This window comes from Danio rerio, chromosome 7 (assembly GCF_052040795.2).
Source record: "Danio rerio strain M-AB ecotype USA chromosome 7, GRCz13ab, whole genome shotgun sequence".
NCBI classification, from domain to species: Eukaryota; Metazoa; Chordata; class Actinopteri; order Cypriniformes; family Danionidae; genus Danio; species Danio rerio.
In genome coordinates, this window is record NC_141027.1 from 56,031,286 (window position 1) to 56,053,239 (window position 21,954).

Below are 21,954 nucleotides of genomic sequence, written 5' to 3' on the forward strand. Positions count from 1 at the left end.
ATAAAAATCATTAAAAATAGAGGTTAAGGGTTAAGGTAAAAAATAAGGTTATTGTTAACTATTAGTCTTGTGTTGTATTAATGACAGACTGAGTCCATAAATGCAGTGGACAACCCCCTGATGAATAAAGGGGTGAAGCCGAAATAAATGACAAATGAGTTCATAAACACCTGCAGCCAATCAGCAGTTAAAGTCATGTCTCAAAAATATATACAGTACATGTCACAGATGCACCGATTGTTGTCTGATCACTTGCCTAATTAACCCAACTTGTCTAGTTAACCTAATTAAGCCATTATATTTCATTTTAAGCTGAATGCTGGATCAAGTAACTAGTATTTTTTTAACTTTCATTATGGAAAAGCAAAAAAAATATTCTATTTAAAATAAAAAATATATATGTAATATGTATATGTATATAGTGAAACAATATTATGTAAAAATAAATTAAAATAAATAAAAATAATAAAACAAAATATATAAAAATATATTTATATAAAAATCCACTAAACAGCTCTTGGGCAACGCAGTGGCACAGTAGGTAGTGCTGTCGCCTCACAGCAAGAAGGTCTCTGGTTCGAGCCTCAGCTGGGTCAGTTGGCGTTTCTGTGTGGAGTTTGCATGTTCTCCTTGCGTTCGTGTGGGTCCATTCATCCATTCATTTACCTTTAAAAATAAAGTAATTTATTTTTTTAAATAAATTTTACTTCCCTCGAAAGTAAGAAAGTAAAATAAAGGTGTAGGTTATCCAGTGTGCAATTAAATGCAAAGCTATATTTTGGAGGAAAAGTCCTTACCTCAGGTTGAGGAGTTCAAGTATCTTGGGGTTTTGTTCACGAGTGAGGGAAGGATGGAACATGAGATTGACAGGCAGATTGGTGCAGCGGCAGCAGTAATGTGATCGATGTACCAGTCCGTTGTGGTAAAGAAGGAGCTGAGCCGAAAGGCAAAGCTCTCAATTTAACGGTAAATCTACATTCCTACTTTCACCTATGGTCATGAGCTTTGGGTCATGACAGAAAGGTCAAGATCTCAGATACAAGCAGCCAAAATTAGTTTCCTTCACAGGGTGGCAGGGCGCACCCTTATAGACAGGGTGAGGAGCTCTGTCACCGAGGAGGAGCTAAGAGTAGAGCCACTGTTCCTCCACATTGAGAGAAGTTAGCTGAGGTGGCTCAGGGATCTGTTTCAAATGCCTCCAGGAAGCCTACCTGGGGAGGTGTTCCCACCGGGAGAAGGCCTCGGGGAAGACCCAGGACATACTCGGTATCCACCGGAGTAGCTGGAGGAGGTGTCTGGGGAGAGGGAAGCTGCTGCCTCTGCGGCCTGGCCCCGGATAAGCGGATAAAAATGGCTTGACATGATGACATGAATAATTTAACCTCCTGACGCTATACATGCCATATGTACACATTAATGAAAACTGAAAGCAATGTGCTTGCTACTTTTGTATTTTTGTCTTATTAGTTCAGTAAAATCCCTGTTCATTGAGACTATGATTTTTCATGTGTTCAAAAAAATGAGAAGACTTCCATCATAGAAATGTATGGTTCCCCGTGGGGAGCTCATTTTCTCATTGAGTGTAGTTACACTAATTTTAATAGAGCAAATATACATTTTTAAGTGAATTAATTAATCTAAAAAGTAACTTAAGGTAAATTTTTAAAAAAGTAACTCAGATATTATTACTTATTTTTTTAAAGTAATGTGTTACTTTACTCGTTACTTAGAAAAGTAATATTGTTACATAACTCGCTTTAATTGTATACCCCCTAACACTGCCCATTATGAAAGTAATTTCTGTATACCTGCTTGTGGTGGGCAGCAAGTAAGAACATTGTTTTGTGACAGAATGGGCACATTTTCTCACCAAGTAATGTTATAAGATTGAGTTAATTTTCTGTAGCATTCAGCATAACATAAGCTCAGATTACTGTATGTTTTCTGTAGTTTCTATAACATTCCTTCGAAAACATTAACACTTCCATTTGAAAACAGCTAAAGTGAATCAGTAAAGGAGATAAGAAACAAAACTCAAACTACCCTTGCCCCTGTTGACATTAACATTAATAAAGTCAGGCTCATTGTGAAAACATATCACTATATACATTTCTGGAGAGCGCCAAATACATCCCAGGAAGAATGTTTTTTTTTTTTTTTTGCAGTTTTTGTGAGACCACCAGAGGGCTTTTTGAGATCTTAAATTTCTCTCGTGAGTGCCATTCGCATCTGCTGTTCTTGCATAAATCCACCAGAGGCTGCTGTCGGCTGACTGAATGACTGATCGATTGACTGGTCCACCCTCTTCCTTCCTTAAACCCAACCCATAGTGTTTTCAAAAGCAGAGATTGATCCCCCCACCCACTTCACTAAACCCAACCGAGTTGGGTAAAGCAATCCATAAAAAGAAAAGCCCTCGCTTGATTTTTACCCAGTTTTCAGATTTTACCAAATTCTTACCCTGTTATTTACTTGTTTATTTTATTTTGTCTTACCTGCTTTCTGGAACCATTCTTCACTGGACTTAAACCCCTTTGTTGTGGTCAACTCCTTTCTGAGTCATATTTCCATTAACATTCACAGCAAGCCACTGGACAAACTGTTAGCGACGGTAAAGCCGTTCATATGGAGGTAAGTGGTCAGCTGGTAAGCTCAAACAGGAAACAGCATCATAGGTCAAGATCAAGGTCCCATAATGCAATTCCAAAGCATAAATAAACAGGGGAGAAAATAAAAAATAAAAACAAAAATGGCAAAAAAATGTAACACAGCTAAAAATTTATGGATTGTTTCACAATGTGAGATGAGACTCAAAAATGAAACCTGCAAACAGTAGTGTAATTTGTTTCTTCATTGGTCATCTTCAAATCCTGAGACATTACCGGACATCAGAGATATGAAGTTGGAAGCAAACTTTCAGTACATTAGTGTGTACATGCGGCAAATATGTCCAGGTGTGTGATTATAAGTGTGAGTGTATCAGATGTTGTCAGGTATTAAATGTGTTTTTGAGAAAGGGAGATAATGATTTCTCTATAATCTCTGTGGCCCTGTCTTCCTCTGCACCGGAGTGATGGTGGCAGTGGCGTGACCCAGACCTGCTTTGCTCTCTGCGATAAGGTCAGGATGGAGGGGAACGTTATGCAAGCGGCTAGCCTGGTCTTATCTCGGCTAGCGGCTGCTGCTCTCAACCCCTCCGCAGCACCAGACTAGCCATGTCAGAGAGATCCGCCTATCAGCAGCGCACAGCCTCTCCTCAGCAAACAGATACAGCGAGGGCACAAGGGAGAGCTTAATTAGGATTTTAACCAAGCAGTGGAGCTCAATGACAAAATAACACACTTTTCCATAAGCGCTCGTGTTGAGCTAGCGGGAAGTGAGAATATTTTAAAAGAAGATGTATGCTATAAAAAGTAGGCAAATCCAGCTTCTGCTAGTAAAGTAGCTGGTTTTACATGGTCATTCAATGACCAGATGGACTCAGTGGTTGATTGGCTGAACTACCAGCTGGGAGACCTGGGGCCTCATGTACGAAGACTTGCGTGGAAATCTTACTAAAACATTGCGTACGCACAAAGCTGTAAATGTGCGTACGCAGACAAAAATTCAGATGTATGAAACACTGCGTACGCCGAATCTCACGCATATTCTTTTGTACATCCGAATGAACGTGAAACTGAGCGGAACATGCACGAGCACAAAACCCCTCCCTGCCTCCTCCCCTGTATGAATATGCTAATGACTATGCTAATGGCAAAACCCAACGAAAAAGCAAAGGCAAAAGCAAGCAAGAAGAGAAACTTTGAACAGAATGTGAATTGGTGGTGCTCCTTTCGGAGGTAGACAGGAGAAAAGCGGTGTTATTTGCAAGTTTGTTCTCCGGAATTAACAACAAAAGAAAAAAAATAGAGTGGGAGAGTTTAGCTGATGCGGTTAACACAGTTGGGTCTGAACATCGCACTGAGTGCATTAAAAAAAGAAATAGTGTGGTTTATATCTGTAAAATGTTGCAGCACTCGCAACAGTCTCAGTGGCGCAGCTCCTAAGATGCATGTCATCATGTTTTGACACGTTCGAGCATAAACTCGGCTCGAATCCAGCGTCTGATGAACTCTTTCTTGTTTTTCCCCCCGCTACATATCAGATTTTGCCTACTATTTATCACGAGAAAGACAAGTAGGAATCATCAATAAGTTTGTGCATCATATTTTATTTGCACATTTATTGAATGGAAATGTTTCTGATTCACGCATGCAAATCCAACTTCAGATGGTGCTTTTATAGCAATGTGCGTGCAGTAGATAGCTCAGATTACATTGGGAAAACAGGCGACCGCTGCAAATTGTGATTTAATGTTTAGCTGCTCAACTGTATGGTATGGAAATCTTATTTACCTGCTAGATCGATGAACCCGTCTCATACAGCTGCCATTGCAAGGCTCAGTCACTTTGTAGAGTGCAATTTAACACAACTGCCTCTAGGAGTCGCCAATGGAAATAAAACAGACACGCACAAAAAATGTGCGTACGCCTGCCAGAAAGCTGCCGTGAAGCTGCGCACATTCCCACGTTCAGTTCATTGTTAGTAAATCCAAACGTGAGCGATTCTGAGCGTGAAACCTGGCGTACGCAAAGTTTTTGTGCGTACGCAGCGTTGATACATGAGGCCCCTGGTGTTGACCTTGTTCTCTTTTAGTAAAGCTGGCCACAGCTGGTGGACCAGCAACAGATTGGCTACTTTCTTACCAGTATGTAAACTCATTAGTTTAATCATTTAGACTCTGTGAGCTTCAGTGCTCCATTCTGATTTTTGCAGAGATGCTATGTTTTAGTAAAGCTGCTCATGTTGTAGTTTTAAAAATGTACAATGTTTATTTAGTTAGCGCACATTATTTTACATACAGTAAAATTAACCTGTGCAAATAAGACAGCTGAAAAAATATGTCTACCATTCCTAAGAGGAAGTTATGCGCAAATAGCTCAATCCACTACTCAATATTCTGTTTAGTTGGAAATACATCAACATACTGAAATAAAAGTCTCAGCACTTTCTGTTTTAGGTGGACTTTAAATGTGGCTAATATTGGATTTCTTCATTTATATTATATGAATTATAATTATTTAAAATTATTTACAATATTGGCAGCCATGTCCAAACAGTTAGAAAGTAGTCCCAGCCCCAGCAGTAATTGTAGGAGATGGTAATGCATAAACACCGTTTTCAACACCATGGTTAAGGTATCTAAAGCAACACACAGATTCCCCAACTGCTCCCCGTACACAGCAATGCATGACAACGTTGTGCATGTGTGTGTGCTCACTGCTGTATGTGCGTACTTTGATGGCCAATTCAGTGCATAAGAAACCTTACTTGGATATGTGTCATGATATTTTACTTTACCCGTATAAATTTTTATATTTATCGAACCAACGACCTTCTTGATGTGAGGTGAGAGTGCTAACCAATGAGCCACTGTGTCGCCATATATATATATATGTATATATATATATATATATATATATATATATATATATATATATATATATATATATATATATATATATATATATATATATATGTATATATGGCGACACGGTGGCTCATTGGTTAGCACTGTCACCTCACATCAAGAAGGTCGTTGGTTTGAGTCCTGGCTGAGCCAGTTGGGTGCTCCAGTATCCCCCACAGTCTAAAGACATGTGGTATAGGTGAATTGGATGAACTGAATGGGTTGTAGTGTATGTGTGTGAATGAGTGTGTGTAAATATATATAAAAATAAATAAAAAAATATATATAAATAAACTTGCCTTGCCTTGCCTAAATGTTTCCCAGTACTGGGTTGCAGCTGGAAGGGCATCCGCTGCCTAAAACATATACTGCATAAGTTGTCGGTTCATTCCACTGTGGCGACACCTGAAGAATAAAAGGAACTAGGCCAAAAGAAAATAAATGAACGTATATACTTATAGTAATATTCAAATAACAAATTGTCAATTAACATTACCAATGGCTTTAAAACATTAGTTTACCTGTTAAGACTACAATATTAAAATCAACTGACTGATTTACACTGATGATACAATAACATTTTCTTTAAGTTGCCTTCTTAAATCTGTTGCATCAGCAGTGTTTATTTCTATCTTGTAAATGCGTTTGAATTCATTTTATTTTTTGAATAATATCTCTCAGTCTTTATAAGAGAAATGAACTGTTGACTCTCTCTTGAGAACTCATTTTTCGTGTGAGTATATCAAGCATTGTGAAACCACTTAACCTGATCTTAACCAGATTGGATTTGTTTGGTTTTGTCAACCCGAAATAAACTCTGCAACCTGGAGTTTGTTCAACTTGTTTTTATTACTTTTTACACAAGCATTTTTGGATGTTTCAGTGTGGACGAGAAATGTATAAAGAGGTTTGACCAGAGGAGAAATGATCATGCCCTACTGAGCTGGGTTTCACTCTAGGTTTTTTCCTTCACTTCTGTCAATTGGTGAAGTATGTTCCTCACCTCTATTGCCACTGGCTTGCTTGGTTTGGGACTTGGGAGCTGTGCATTGATGCATTTGCTCTTTAGTGTTTGGACCTTCAGCAGTGAAAATGAAAACACACTGAACTCTGAAAACTGGACTGACACGTTCTCAATTTACTAGAACGTCTTTGCTAAGCTGCTTAAACGACAATCTATATTGTAAAAGGGCTATAGAAATGAAAAACAATTGAATTGAACTTCCTGAAAATAGCCAACCTGATTGACTGGTTAAGTACAATTTCTGTACACAGATTTTTTTCCTTTATTTAGGAAAAAAATAATGAAATTTATGAAAATATTGGCTAGTCAGATGGCTGAACTCATCATTGACACAAACAAACAAACAAACAAACAAACAAACAAATAAACAAACAAACAAACAAACAAACAAACAAACAAACAAACAAACAAACAAACTCTGTAACAGAGGCCAGCTATTAAATGCTGTGCTGGTAAACTTCACTCCTCTGACCTCTAAAGGTGCTAGTAACATATTCTACAGGCCATGGTCTTGGTAGAGCCTCCTTGGTAGAGCAACTGACTCCTATGCAGCAGGTCACCTGTTTGATACCAGCTTGGAGTGGGTTGAGTGATGTAGGACTGACAGGGTTACATTGGTGCTGTGACCCAGATGGAAGTGAGGTTTAGGGGGTGAGTGTAGTGGAGGCCAGCCAAGTAGGTGCTGTGCAGGTAAACCTCACTCCTATGACCTCTAAATGTGCTCTAGTGACAGATGCTAGAGGCTATGGTCTCTAGCCTCCTTGCTAGAGCAACAGACTCCCATGCGGAGGGTCACCGTTTCGATACCAGCTCAGAGCAGGTTGGGTGGTGTTGGACCAGTGGAGTTTCATTTACAATAAAAAAAAAGAGCTATTGAAAGATATTCAAGAATTTGGTTTGAGATACATAAACAAGATATCCTTGAACACATCGCTCTCAGGACTGTATTTTGTATTTATATATTTATAGTTACCTCCCTATAGTTATAGTTACCTCCCTTGGCTCATTGCATTAATTTCATATGGTCTCTTTCTGTCTACGCTGATAAATTTGGCTGAAAATAACCTGCAATGTGGATCATGTTTGATGCTGATAGTCAAAAAGCTAGACTGTTGATGGAAGATGCACTGCAGAGCATCTAACAATTACAGATACATATAAAGAGAGAGAGAGAGAGAGAGAGAGAGAGAGAGAGAGAGAGAGAGATAAATGGCATATAAAGTTAATGGCCATGTTGCCCTGATAAAAGGGTCCCTGTTTGTGTGAGTGCATCTGTTTAGCCATACATTTTGTGTAGAAATGGAGTGTCCATTAAAGAATACCAACACTCTTGGCCTTGGCTGGCTCTCAACCGGAAAGTAGCTTTTATGAATGACTCCTTAACAACCGCTGAAAGCAAAAGCAGCTGAAGTTTTTCTTTCTCTCCGGTATTTTTGTGTGCACCTGCTTGGCACAGACAAGCCCTTGGAAGCTCGGGATCTTAACCGAACTCTAGAAGTTAAACCGTCCCCATCTGTCAGCACCTCACACAGATGCATAGCCTCTCTATCTCTGTCGCTCTGCCTGCTTCTCGCGTTTTTTTTTTTTTTCACCGCCGACTTGGAGCAAATTCAAGTCTGTCAAAGCACACCTGCTAAATTGAGTGCATCGTCTGACATACACAAACTCCCAAACAGCCATTCACATAACACACACTTTCACTAAGTGTTGATAATATTTCTTGGATGATGTCCATACGCTATTCTCCGGGTGTGTAGCAAAACATTTATCATCTCATCTGCCGATAGTCAAGCAGATGTCGAGATGTGTGGATTCCCTTACAAGGTACATCAGCCAAGATGCGGTTAACAGGTGTCATTCATATTTCCATGTAGCAGTGGGAAAATTTGCTTATGTACTCTGCCGGCGTCCCCTCCTAAGAGCGATTCCATTTAAAGCAGGTGCAGGTGAGTAAAATTCCTTTAGCGGCACAAAATGACCATGACAAATTGTGAGAGTTGGAAAATTTGGAACAGGTGCATAATGTGGTTCCTATCTGTTTTTGCGTACACACTCACCCCCTACTTTCTCGGAGCTTGCACAGCCGCTGTGCTGCTCTAGATAGGCGCCACCCTGGGTAGAGGACAGATGGAAACGATGTGTCCCCGCTGAGAGGTTTCTCACAGCTGTGTGCCATCCATAGAGCCATGGAATGATGACAGCCCACCATGAGAGAGAAAGACACTTTTTTTGTTGTTGTTGGTGGCATTTTTACAAACAAATTAACTCTTATAATGCTGCATATGTTCCCAGCCATTATTTGCTAAAATTCCAAAAAAAAAATCTGAATTACTTAAAAGTGCAATTGAATAAAAATCTGTATATAAAAAATGAATATTTTTTATATAAAGCAATATCAGTACATGGAAATTACATTCTGTGAGCCTCATTGAGTTTGAGAACATTTTCTTATTCTAAATCCCATTAGTGTGAACTCCTGGTGAATACCAGGCCAATCAGAACAAAACACTGACTCTGATGTTGATGATACACAGAGCAACTTTTTTGAGCAATTTTGCAAAGCTGAAATGTTGCTTGGTTGCTTTTGTAATGATCAACAATATCAGTGCTTCCCACAGGGAAATTCCCTGAAATATACTTGCAGTGGTAGCTGGATTAAGCAACTCTTTTTACCCACAGCACATAAATAGTTAACTACATGCACCAAACAAAACATTATTAGATTTTTTAACATTATTTAAATTTATTAAGAAATTCTTTTCAATAGGTTAAAGAAAAAAAAGAAAGAAATCCACTATTTCTCTTACTTTAATGCTATTCAGGAACATTTAGCACAGTATTGCCAAAGCATTTTAGATGTATAAAATATACAATATATTAACATTATCATTTAATTATCATCAAATAAATTAAAATGAGAAATATATGACAGAAAAGAGGAATAAAAAAGACAAAATCTCTATAATTGATACTATTTACAAGAATAAAACATGTAGATTATTTTAATGAGTAGCCATTCCTAATGGTGTACAAATATTTTGCATCCAATTTAGATCTAATTTCATCCTCTCTGACTGTTTAATATGTTTTTCTGAGTCATTTACATAAATTACAGAATGAATTATTTAATGTTTCTCTCGCTCTCGTGGCTGTGTGTTTACATTTGATGACAGCTTTAGAAAGCGAAACCAAAAACAAATTCTGAACATTTTAGGAGATTTGGGAGGATGCATTGTGACGTTCAGAAAAGATGCGTCTCTTTGGAGAGCATGTGAGAGAAATGTAGGGGTTTAACATTTTGACGCTTGAAATGTAGTAGTAGGTTGCATCTGTATTTGCAGCTTCAATCTGAAAGCTCGGTTATGTGTATATTATGTTTGTAAAATATTTGATTTAACATTCACAAGATATTGGACAAAGTGCAATGCCAATAAAGAGAAAAACATAGCACCCCCTCCCACACACACACACAAAATACTCACGTTTTTAAAAGGCCAGTGACATTAATATATAGGTTACAAATAAAGATGAGGATTTACAAACTTAAAGCCCCCATTGAGGTTTTAGCTTTTTCTGTGAAGTTTCAAGACATAGTTGTTCCATTTCTATGACATAAAGCAACTTATTTAACCATCTCTGATAACCGGGAGCTTTTGGAGATTTCCTGGTAGATCATCTTTTTAGCTGTAATCATGCCAACCATAAAGGCTTGCTGTTGGGTTAATGGAAAGGTGTTCATTACATTAGAATATCCACAAATTGCAATTATAGTCAGGTTGGATATGAGTTTCATTAGCACTGGAAAACAATTAAAAAATGTTGCATTAAATCTCATGAAGAAAAGGACAAAACCAAAGTTAATGTGCCATTGTGTTTTCTGCCCCAACACATCTGTCACTTTTAAGGGGTACAGAGGGAATTATTTTACTTAATCTGGTTTTAGGAAAGGGAAGGCAATGTAAAACTTTAAATGTGATTAATTCATGTCTCGCATTTCTTAAACCTTTCTTTATTCTCAACAGGGCTTCTTCCAAAACCTCATCAGCCACTTCTTCAATCAAATCTATAGCCCAAGCTGTCTTAATGTGCATGGTGCATATTGGTGCACAAACAAAGCTTGATATCAGATGTCTAGTATCAGGGTTAGAGGATAGAAGATTCTGTATACAGACTAAAACTTTAGGTAATTAGTAAAATGTATTTATCTGATTCAAAATCCTTAACGAATTCCTTACCACAAAATGACAACTTCATTGTTTTTGTTTAATTGATTTATACTCTGTAAAAAGCAATGTTGGGAGAGAGAACTCCGAAATGGCCTTGGCATAGACCCATAATGGAAAGGTAGTTATATGTTTGTTATTGACTGATTTTAGCGATGTCTTGTAGGGATGGAGCACTTCAAATCCTAGAGAACATTTAATTGGTCAGAAGATCAGATGAGAAATTGAAGTGCAAAAAAGTCAATGATTTATATTGTTAAATTTGTTAATACAGAAATATTATATATTTATTTAAATAACTTTTTGAAATGTGCTTCATACTGTAAACATTTATTTGAACTTAATTATTCATTTAAAACTTTAGCACTGACTCTTGATTCCGCTTAACTTGCATTTTAAGGCGTAGTAAAATAGTTGTTGTATGCAAAAATTGACTGAATTCTACAGTATATTAATGCACCAACTTTAGTTTCTCGAACAAAGCAGTGCTGCAGTAATCGCTGGATGTTTAAATATTCTTATATGCACTTATGCCAATGCTTGTCTTATGATTAATTAATTGTCAGTTCTTTTGAGCTTAGCATCATGAAGGGGCACATCTACTCTTTTTTTATTGTTGCCTCATTAAAAGGTTTTCAGGTAAGGGAGTCTGTTCTAGTTCGATCTAGTTTGCCCAAACTGGTTCTTTCCGGCCCACGGGTGAAATAAAATCAATTGTATTTCCTTAATTAGCTTGACTTTGCATCCAGTCTCATAACTACAATCAATACTGAAATAGAAAGTGAAGGTAAAAGTCATTTTATGAAAATTGATTTGTGAGTGGGCTCGCAATATTGCATTGCAGAAGCATGAGTAGGTGTTTACAAGTACCTCCCTTCACTGAAATATACAGTACAGATATGTACAGCATAGCATCGAGGTCATCTAACAAATCCTGCAGAAAAAGACTTCAGATGAAAAGGTACAGGTATACAGAAGATAATGTTGTTATTTAAAAAAAAATCATGACTGAATAAATGAATTATTTTTTAAAAATTCACCTCTGTATCCTTCTCCATGGTTTCACCTGGCAACCTTACAAAGACTCCACAATGCAAACACACATTCCGATGTCTCTTTCTGGAGTCTTGTTAGCCACTTCCTCAACCATGGATCTTCAATCTTATTTATTTTTTGTGTGTTGTTTTTTGTATTGTTATGTTACTGTACGTACAGTATTACTCTTCATCATCTATTGATTTGCTTTAATAAATGACTTTTTACTTCCTTTGAACTTTTTACTTTCATCGTGGATTACATTGTGTGGAAACAATTATGATGGCCCACTTGAGTATAAGTAGACTGTCTGCTTAATATCTGTTGATACTGCTCTTTCAACAGACATGTCAACTTACACTAACTCTAACCCCAACCCCAACTCCAACTCCAACCTAAAAGTCTACTTATAATCTAATGAGAAATAGTTGGCATGTAGATTCAGTGTAACTTAATTCAACCAACAGGCCATCAAAATAAAGTGTGACCCATTGTGTTCTAACTATGCCCCTTGATTCTCTGACGAGATAAAAGCTTTACTTTCATTCATTTGTTTTCCTTCAGCTTAGTCCCTGATTTCTTGTTTATTATGCTGGAATTAGTCATCAGAAAATGGGTACATAGTGTTTATAAAGGGATGGACATGGTCAGCAACAATACTCAGGTAGGCTGTGGCATTGCCCAAAGTGTGCCAAGGAAATATCCTTCACGGCATTACACCACCACCAGCAGCCTGAACTGTTGATACAAGGCAGGATAAATCCATGTTTTCATGTTGTTGACACCGAATTGTGACCCTACCATGCAAATGTCGCAGTAAAAGTTGACACTATTCAGACCAGACAATGTTTTTCCAATCTTCTATTGTTCATTTTTGGTGAGCCTGTGTGAATTGTAGCCTCAGTTTCCTGTTCTTAACCGACAGGTGTGGTCTTCTGCTGCTGCAGCCTATCCGCCTTAAGCTTGGATGTGTGTGTTTATTCAAAGATGCTCTTCTGCATTCCTTAGTTGTAACAAATGATTATATGAGTTACTTTTGCTTTTCTATTAGCTCGAACCAGTCTAGCCATTCTCTTCTGACCTCTAGCATGAGCAAAGCATTTGCACCAACAAAACTGCCGCTAACTGGACATTTTCTCTCTTTTGGATCATTCTCTGTAAACACTAGAGATGGTTTTGCGTGAAAATCCAAATAGATCAGCAGTTTCTGAAATATTCAGACCAGCCCGTCTGGCACCAACAACCATGTCATGTTCAAATGTGTTATGTGTTTGACTGATTACAAATTTGCGTCAACAATCAGTTGGACAGATGTCTCAACAACCTATCTACTGTATTTTTAAATAATGTTAAAGATGTTTAATATGAACCAGTTAGATTTATTTAATACCATTTATTGATATTTAAATGAGTAACTGATATTTAATCGTCATTTTCTGTCATTTCGTGTTGTGTTTGGTCAAAATGAAGTCAAATTGTTTGTTGCCTCACATGTTCTTGACATGGTGTTAGGCCAGCCTGATCTCACGAGAAAACGTGTTTTACTTTTTGTCAGCTTAGTGGCTAATTGATATGAATTTGTACGAGTTCAGTCGTATGAAAATGTATGATTTTAAAAAGGAGGAGTGGCACCCAACCCCGCCCCTAAACCCAACCATCAATGAGTGATGAGTGAAATCATACCAAATTGTATGAATTAGATCATATGAATTCATACGAATTAGCCACTAAATCAAAAAGTTATGAATTGTTGTGAGATTGCGATGGGTTAGGCAGGACAACTATTTAACAAGTGTTTTGTATTGCTTATATATATTTTTATCTTGTATTTACTCCTGTCCTCTTGAACAGAAAGCAGCATGTTCTCAGTGAATTTTGCCCTGTATGAAAGGCATGGACATGTCCTCTTATGTCTGCTGGTTTTAAGCTTACGTCTTCCTGTCCTGGGTCTGTGAGGCCCTCGGGTTTCACCGCTGTCCCTCTTTTGGCTTGTTTGATTATCAGGCTCCTTCCAGCCACGCCGCACAGTGTTGCTAAGCACAGGCTGTGTTTGTTTCACTTATCCACAGGCTGCGTGCCCCGAGTCAAGCCTGGTGTGAAGAAGCCTGATAAAAACAACAGCCAGTCAGAGCGCAGCCAAGCAGGCCCAGTGCCAAAGGAATCTGAGTATCCTTCACACTAACAGATAGGGCACCGCGCACTCGCTCGCACACGTGCCATCACTGCCTCATGAATACAGCACATTAACGTTTTTTATCATAATGTTCCGACGTTGATTTAATATTTTTTGTCTTCGGGGTGATGTTAACATTGAGGTAAAGTTGGTTAAATATTCGCACATTCAGACTTTTTCCTTGCTATCATTTCAGAAAGTTGTTATTTGCAAGCTCTAAATAGTGAAATCATATTAGCAGCCAATGATTATCAAAGGACAATTTTTTTTAGTCAATTAAATAGTGCTAATGTTGTTTTCAAGTCATATTTACGTGTGATTTCAGACCCAATATTCAAATTAGCGTAGTAGATAATATAGGGAACGTTAAATGAAGGAATGTGCAAATATAAAACCAACTTTACCTCAATTGAATTAACATCTGACTGTTTGAGTCGATGTAAGTTATTTTATCTATCAATCAATTTAATGGTCTGATGTTGCGATCACGGAGTGAATGTTTATTGAACACAAAATGTGACGACTCAGAAGATATTTACTATCAAAATTAAGCTGTAAATCAATGTTTGTAATTTTCTGACCGATCTTTGAACCAGTTTCAAAATGCTTTTCATGTGTGACCTCAAACACGGAAGTTGAAAATATTATATTGTTCATTTGGCTTTTGTTATGTTACTAAAAATTGCTAAAACATTCTTAATTTTAATGTTTTACAGTTTTTTTTATATTACCATCTAGTTCTCAAATGCAATTTTGACTTGTTGGTAAGCTTTTAAGTATCCCTGCACTTACACACTACTAATGCATTTATTTTATCTTTGCAGTTTGATCAGCTTTACAGGGTTCCTTCTGGCAACCTCCTAGTGATAGTAAGTTAAGTATTATCTTACTATGTTGTTATGTATTGTTGTTGTTATTATTAATATCATGAATGCTAAATGTATTTAATTTTCTTTTTTTAGGTTAGTGTATGTGGCAGTGCAAAGAATGCAGTTTGGAACTAGATAGCAGGTATTTATTGTTGCAACATTTTAGGCAGACTCATTGGCATTTTATAAGTGTCTTGTTTGTTAAACTGCTGCAGTTTCCCAGAAAATAATAATCCATGTCTTGCAGAGTCTTAAGTTTTTCAGCATCTTTTGCAGATTTGCAACCTTTTCAAATCAGAGCCATCTTTTCAGTCTGAGGATTGTTGCAGCTCTCAAACCAACAATTAAAAAGTTCAAATGCTTAGTGAGGCTTCAGAAGGAAACACAAGGCATTAAGATTTAGATGGATATTACAGTCATACAGTCACTTCTTAAAAAGGTTCAGATCTGCAAAAGATGCCGAAAAAAGGGAGAATCTGCAGGACAATGGAGGATTTTTATTTGAAGAACAGCAGCAGTTTAACTGCTTAGAACAAGCAAGGGGACATGACAAAGCATTACTCAGCAGAAAAACACTGGTTGATCTACAAAAAACCACAAACTGTATTAAAAGCCAATTGTATGCAAACTTTTGCAGGAGGTTATTTTAATTGCCGGGTATTAGTTGTTTTTTGTCTTGGGAACTATATGTAAAAAAATAAATAAAACAAAATGCCGTTTGTAGGATTCACTTATTTCAGTAAAAATCATTGCGCTTTAACAGAGTCTGCAAGGGGAAATCAAAATTAAGCATAACTGTATAATGCACATTGAGCAAGTTTCAACATTAATTTATTACGTAGATTGAAGACAAACATTTTTTTATCTTATGCATTTTAATGTCAGAGTAAGTGAGGTGTAAATATTTTTTTCTTTTAAATACAATGCTAATGTCATGTTTTTTTTTTTTTTGTCTTCTGTTCTAGATTAAAATTATTCTGTAATGGCAGCTCTAGCTGTTCTGCGAGTCCTTTTTGGTGACGAGTCTGACTCAAGAAAATTATCCCTAGCCTCTGGAATTCCAGCAACAGTGGAACAACTGCACACATCAGTAAAGACATTCTTTGGATTGCAACAGGATTTCCGTTTGCAATATATGGATGCTGACTTGAATGGTTTTGTGAACCTAACTTCAGTGTCTGAAATTGCTAACAAAAGCACATTGAGAGTAATATACTATCCTGTCTTGTCACCCGACTTATCTGGTGAGACCTCACTTACCAGTTGCCCAGATCCTCAAACTCCTGCTTCATCAATAGCCTCATCCAGCAGCAATAATACACTCTATACATCAACCCCACATTCATCCCCAGAAACTCAGCCCTCAGGACTTTCTTCCTGGCCCAAAGTGTTTCAGATCCCTAAATTCACCTATGAGGCTGAATTTGAGCTGCAACAAAAAAATATAGAGTTTGAGACAAACGGCACATACTTCAACCCTGGTTTTAAGCTGAAAGGAATTCTCCTTGACGGCCTAGCCCAAGAAATGATAAAATACACAAAATACCCAAAAGACTATCAATGTGAAGAGGTAGCAGCAGCTCTGACAAGGGCACATCCTTGTTTGGGTCAGCTAGGTTCTAAAACAGGATTTTGGGGTTGGAAACAGTCTCTGAAGTACAAAATGCAAAACTACAGAACAAAGCTTGGGCGACTTGGACATCCTGAAATCCGTGTTAACTCATTGAAGCACAAAAGAGAAGGCCAAGGCAAATCTGCAGCCAACATCAAGAAACCAAGAAAAGCCGAAGTCAACTACATTCCTTTGCACCCAAAAGGGGAAACAACAGAAAGCTTGGAAAATGAAAGAATTTCTTTATTGTGTGAAGTGAAAAAGCGTGACAATGAAGCAGTCATAAAAGCAAAAATGGAAAAAACGTTCTCTCTCAGACGTCTTGAAATTGTGCAGCAGAGGCCAATGATAGAAGAGTTCAAAAACAGATGGCCTGCCCTGTTTGAAGAGAATGAAGTAAGTAGATCTATACTGTTTGTGTTGACCTTTTTTTTTATTGTCCATGGCAAATAATAGCTACATAATTACTGTTTTAATTTGTCAATTCTGGACCCCTATATGGTAGAAATTATAAACTTTTTTAAATTGCTGTTTTTGTTTAATTTACAGGTGAATGCAGAGTTCCTGCGAATCACCACTAAGCCACTACAATCAAAGTTCTTGTCACAGCTGGATCACTTCTATGACAAGCTGATGCAGATCTTCAAGAAGAAAGGAGGAATGAAGGGGCAAAGGATCAAGGATGTCCTGGCGATTAATGATGTGGTAGGTAGATGTGCTCAACATCTTTTTACTGTGTTGGGGTGGTTATTGTATGTTTTTCTTGTCCATAGCTGCTCGTTTGAACACTTTTGGGATATATTGCTTTATGTAGCAAACTTTTGCATTTCACCAGCTGCATTACACCAGATGCAATGCATGGTTTGTATTGTTCCTTGTTGAGAGCATTTAGGGGGCACCTTGGTGAGTGCAACCCTCTGTTCTCTTACATGTGCACTTACAATATTACAAATTCCTGTCTTGATTGGTCCTTCTGCTTTAGTGTGATGACATCAACACCAGAAGGGAGTGCATTCTGAGAAGCCTTGTCATTTACCTCAATGAAGATCCTGATTCATTCTTCAAGGCATATTTGGTAAGTTTGATTGTTTCTTATGTAGTCTCTAACAGTGAAACTCTACAGTGTAACTAGTTTTATTCCGTTATTTCTCCCATGGCACACAAATATGAAACTGAATAACTGTCAGTGTAAATAGATGCACACAGATTCACAAATGTTGTGACTTCTATAAATTGCACAAATGCACACAGATTATTTATCATTGCTTATGATCTGTCTTTTCAGGCCTCTGGCACTGATGATGTGGAGAGGGGAATCTCAAGCACAGTCATGGGGATTTACATAATCAGAAGTTATGACAACGGGAAGCCACAGGATGTGGGAATTGTGATCGAAGGCATTAAAGTTCTGACCAACGTTGGCAGTGTCATCATGGGTTTTGTTGTGCTGTTTGGGCTCATTTATGCCCTTGATCTGAGATTTCCAGAAAACCTCAAGTACACCTTTGAGTTCATCCAGAAAATCATAATGAATCTGGATGGACACAAGCTCAATCCAAAGATACAGCAGCTGAAAATCAAATTGTTTTCTTAAAGTGAACACCAGATGACAAATAAATGAAGTTTCTTTACGCTTTTCGTATTTGGGATTCATTTGTCTTTTCAATCTTCTGCCATCTTTCATCTACTAAACCAACAACACTGAACTCATGGATGTTTTCCATGTGACATTTTACATTGTGGCTAAGCTACAAAAAGGAAGCATGTGGACAAGTAAAAAAAAAAATAAAAATTGGACATACAAATGCAAAATAATGTTTTTATCATAAATGTTTTCTATGCAGCCAGGGTGATGGAGTGACTTGGTGTGATAATTGATACCCCTTACAAACTAATGGTTGATGAGGTTTTAAGTTTGGATTTCCCAATGCAACTTTTTTTATTTATTTATTATTTTTTGGGATGCCAACATCTGCACATCATAGCTTATTCATGTACAGTATAGTGTCAACAACTGTCTCCATTACTCTCGTACCTGTCAGGTAATTACTTGACGCAACACTTGTTAAAATGAACTTGACCTAATGCTTTGTTTTGTTTGTTTTTTTTCTGAATTTTTGACGTTCAGATTATTGAATTATGACTGGCCAGAGCAAGTCACATGTTCAGAAATTGTTCTAGTTTTGGTGACAATGGGTCTCCTTGTTATCAAACTGTCTTGGTATGTTTTCACCTTCCTATAGTCCAAATTTGGTCCCCACAGCCTTTTTTTTTGTTTGAATTGACCATTTGTACTACACAGATTAAAAATGCTGTACCTCTCGAGTAGCCAGGCATTTTTCATATTATTGTTCTCAGGTTATGCCCTTTTAAGAAACGTTACAAAGTTTGCTGCTTCACATGTTATTAAATGTGCTCTGTTTTAGGTATAATTTCATTTATTTATTTGTGCATCTTTAACATACAAGACTGGTTTTATATCTTCTGGTTTTAAGGTCTGACAGATACTAAAAACTGTCTGTTACAATTCAAATTAGTCAAGTAAAACAAGCACTAGTTTCAGCCTCTATTGTTCAACGTTTTTTATGTATATATATATATATATATATATATATATATATATATATATATATATATATATATATATATATATATATATATATATATTGTGCGTTTAATCCATGTTATAATTAAGTTGAATGTTGATCAAGCTAGCATTCAGATTTATTGGAATGTTTACATTTTGCATCATTTGCTGGTGCCTCTACTCCCTTAATGTGTTTAATGCTTTGGAAAACATGGGATACATTTACTTCACACCAGATGCAAGATCTGTTAAAGTGTTTCTAAAAGTTTTTCCAATAATAATAAAAAAAAAAAAACATTGTTTGGCGTGTGTGTGTGTAGTAACGGGATCAAATGAAAAATAAATATTTCCAATTAATTAATTTATATTTAGTTGAACGAATGTAAATCAGTTATATTAATTAAATGAATATTTATTTGCTTGGCTATATTTGATAAAATTGAGTTGGACTAACTCAATTACTTTTCGTTATGTAAATGATCTTTTGGTTAGGGCTACGCATACTTATTGGATGGAAAACCTGCACACAATTCAATTGAGTTAACCTAATGAGCTATTTTTTTGAATGTGTGTGTGTAATAACGGGATCAATTGAAAAATAAATATTTCCTATTAATTAATTTATATTTAGTTGAACGAATGTAAATCAGTTATATTAATTAAATGAATATTTATTTGCTTGGCTATATTTGATAAAATTGAGTTGGACTAACTCAATTTATTTTCGTTATGTAAATGATCTTTATTTTGGTTAGGGCTACGCATACTTATTGGATGGAAAACCTGCACACAATTAAATTGAGTTAACCTAATGAGCTATTTTTTTGAGTGTACCCTAAACTGCCTAGTTAACCTAATTAACCTAGTTAAGCCTATAAATGTCACTTTAAGCTGTATAGAAGTGTCGTAAAAAATATCTAGTCAAGTATTGTTTATTGTCCTTATGACAAAGATAAAATAAATCAGGTATTAGAGATAAGTTATTAAAACTATTATGTTTAGAAATGGGTTGAAAAAATATTCTTTACGTTAAACTGAAATTGGGCGAAAAAAATAAACAGGTGGGCAATCATTCAGGGGGCTAAAAATTCTTACTTCAACTGTATATGGGACATTCTACCAGAAACGTAGAAAAACAAGCATAAAATCACACAATTCAATGAGTCATACACTTAAATGTGTATTGCATGCATATTATGTTGAATTTAATGCAAATGTGACAGGACTGACTCATGGGGACAATTGTAGTATGTATTTATAATTTCATGTTTCTACTCAATTTATGTGAATGACAAAAACTTAAACTTGCTATTTCTGGTTTGTTTTTTCCTAAATAACATTTTTATTTATTATTATTATTTTTTTTACCATAACTTAAAGCTGTAGGTTAAATTGGCATGAGAGCAAGAACAGTGGCAGGGTTTGTACATTTGTAAAGTGTTTTTAATAAAGTAAAAAATCTGAAAACCTAATAAATGTCATATTCCTTTACAACTCACAGAAATCAACCATCAGTCTATTTTAGACATTTTTGTGGATGAAATTCTTTTTACTCACTGCATGTATGTTTTTATTTCAAGCGCAAATAATGCACATTTCTGGTAGAATGTCCCATGTATTTTATGAGACAATGAGATTATTAGCATATCAGTGAGATATAATGTCACACACAGGTTTAATGGCTGCTTGACAATCAACTTTGCATAATGAGAATATATATTCTAAAACCCATTGAAATTTGTTTTAAATGGTTGAATTATTTCACAACGTTAATGTATATTGGCCTTAGAGAAAGACATATTTCAAAAACATTAAAACAATTTAAATCACTTGAAACATTCGACTGGTAGCTAATATAGCATTTGCATCTGATAAGTTTACAGGTGGACCTGGTAGCAGAATCTCTCTCTCTCTCTCTCTCTCTCTCTCTCTCTCTCTCTCTCTCTCTCTCTCTTTCTTTCTTTGTCTGTATAAAGGCCTGCAGAAATCTGTGATCAACAGCCACAGAGAGCCTGTTAAAGCGGGGTTTGTGTTGCTGGTCCTGGGGCGGTGTGTGTCCTATTCAGTCTCCAGAGAGCCTGGATACACAGATGAAAACGCAAAGCCCTCCTCAACCCCTGAGACCACCAGAGTCACTCATGCCCCTAAAACATCACAAGAAACAGCCTTTAGATCTTCTGTTGACTCTCCCATTCATGCATGTCTCTCCTAGCACGTATCATTTTACAACTGCATAGTTTCACTCATTAAACCAGCAATTCTGGTCACATGATTAGTTTTTCAGGAGATTCATTCTGATAATCTTGGATGCCTGCAATGTAGTTTGATTATAAAGTGTGTTTTGTGCACAAGTCATTTTATTTTACACTCTCAGAAAAAATGGTACAAAGTTGTACTGAAGAAGGTACTAACCCATGTCACTGGGGCAGTACCTTTTTATAGAACAGAACTGTACCTTAAGACAAAGAAACAAATTTGTTCCATTGCAGTTTGTACCTATAAGGACATGATTTGTACCATTGTAAACCAAAATGTACCTTGGGTTTTTAAAACCTGCAGATACAATATTGTACCTTCATCAAAGTAACAAATCTAATTTACAACTCTACTAATCTACTAAGCTACAACTACAGTTACAAGACACTTTGTATATTAACAGTGTCAAATGTGATCCTTCAAGAACTATTTAAAGAAGTTTTCAATTTACTTTCAATTTATTTTTAGTAAATATAAAACATCACATACATTTTTATACAATGTTTTTAAAAAAGTTTATTTTTGTGTAAATGCACCTTTTCCATTTACAATAAAGAATTAAAAAAATGCTTAAACATCAATCAAAATATCTATTTTTTGCTAAACATTTTACAACACTTTTCACAAAAAATGCTTTTATCTCCCATGAACAATATAAAATCTAAT

General features: G+C 36.4%; 1 protein-coding gene and 1 long non-coding RNA gene across 3 annotated transcripts; one reads left to right on the top strand and one right to left on the bottom strand.

The window, feature by feature from the left end:
* Positions 1-1,775: 1,775 nt before the first annotated feature.
* Positions 1,776-18,772, top strand: si:ch211-193k19.2 (the record flags this gene model as incomplete). Of its 2 annotated transcripts, NM_001442601.1 has the most annotated exon segments (8): positions 1,776-1,802; positions 14,113-14,115; positions 14,789-14,833; positions 14,927-14,975; positions 15,799-16,841; positions 16,995-17,150; positions 17,428-17,520; positions 17,731-18,772. In NM_001442601.1, coding segments are annotated over 4 exon segments (1,584 nt in total). In that variant the 3' UTR covers positions 18,040-18,772.
* On the bottom strand, positions 7,400-13,901 carry LOC141375139 (uncharacterized). The gene is made up of 3 exons (XR_015496346.1): positions 13,724-13,901; positions 8,591-8,698; positions 7,400-8,492 (listed from the first exon to the last, which is right to left on the bottom strand). It is a non-coding gene; the product is annotated as an uncharacterized LOC141375139 (long non-coding RNA).
* Positions 18,773-21,954: the final 3,182 nt, after the last annotated feature.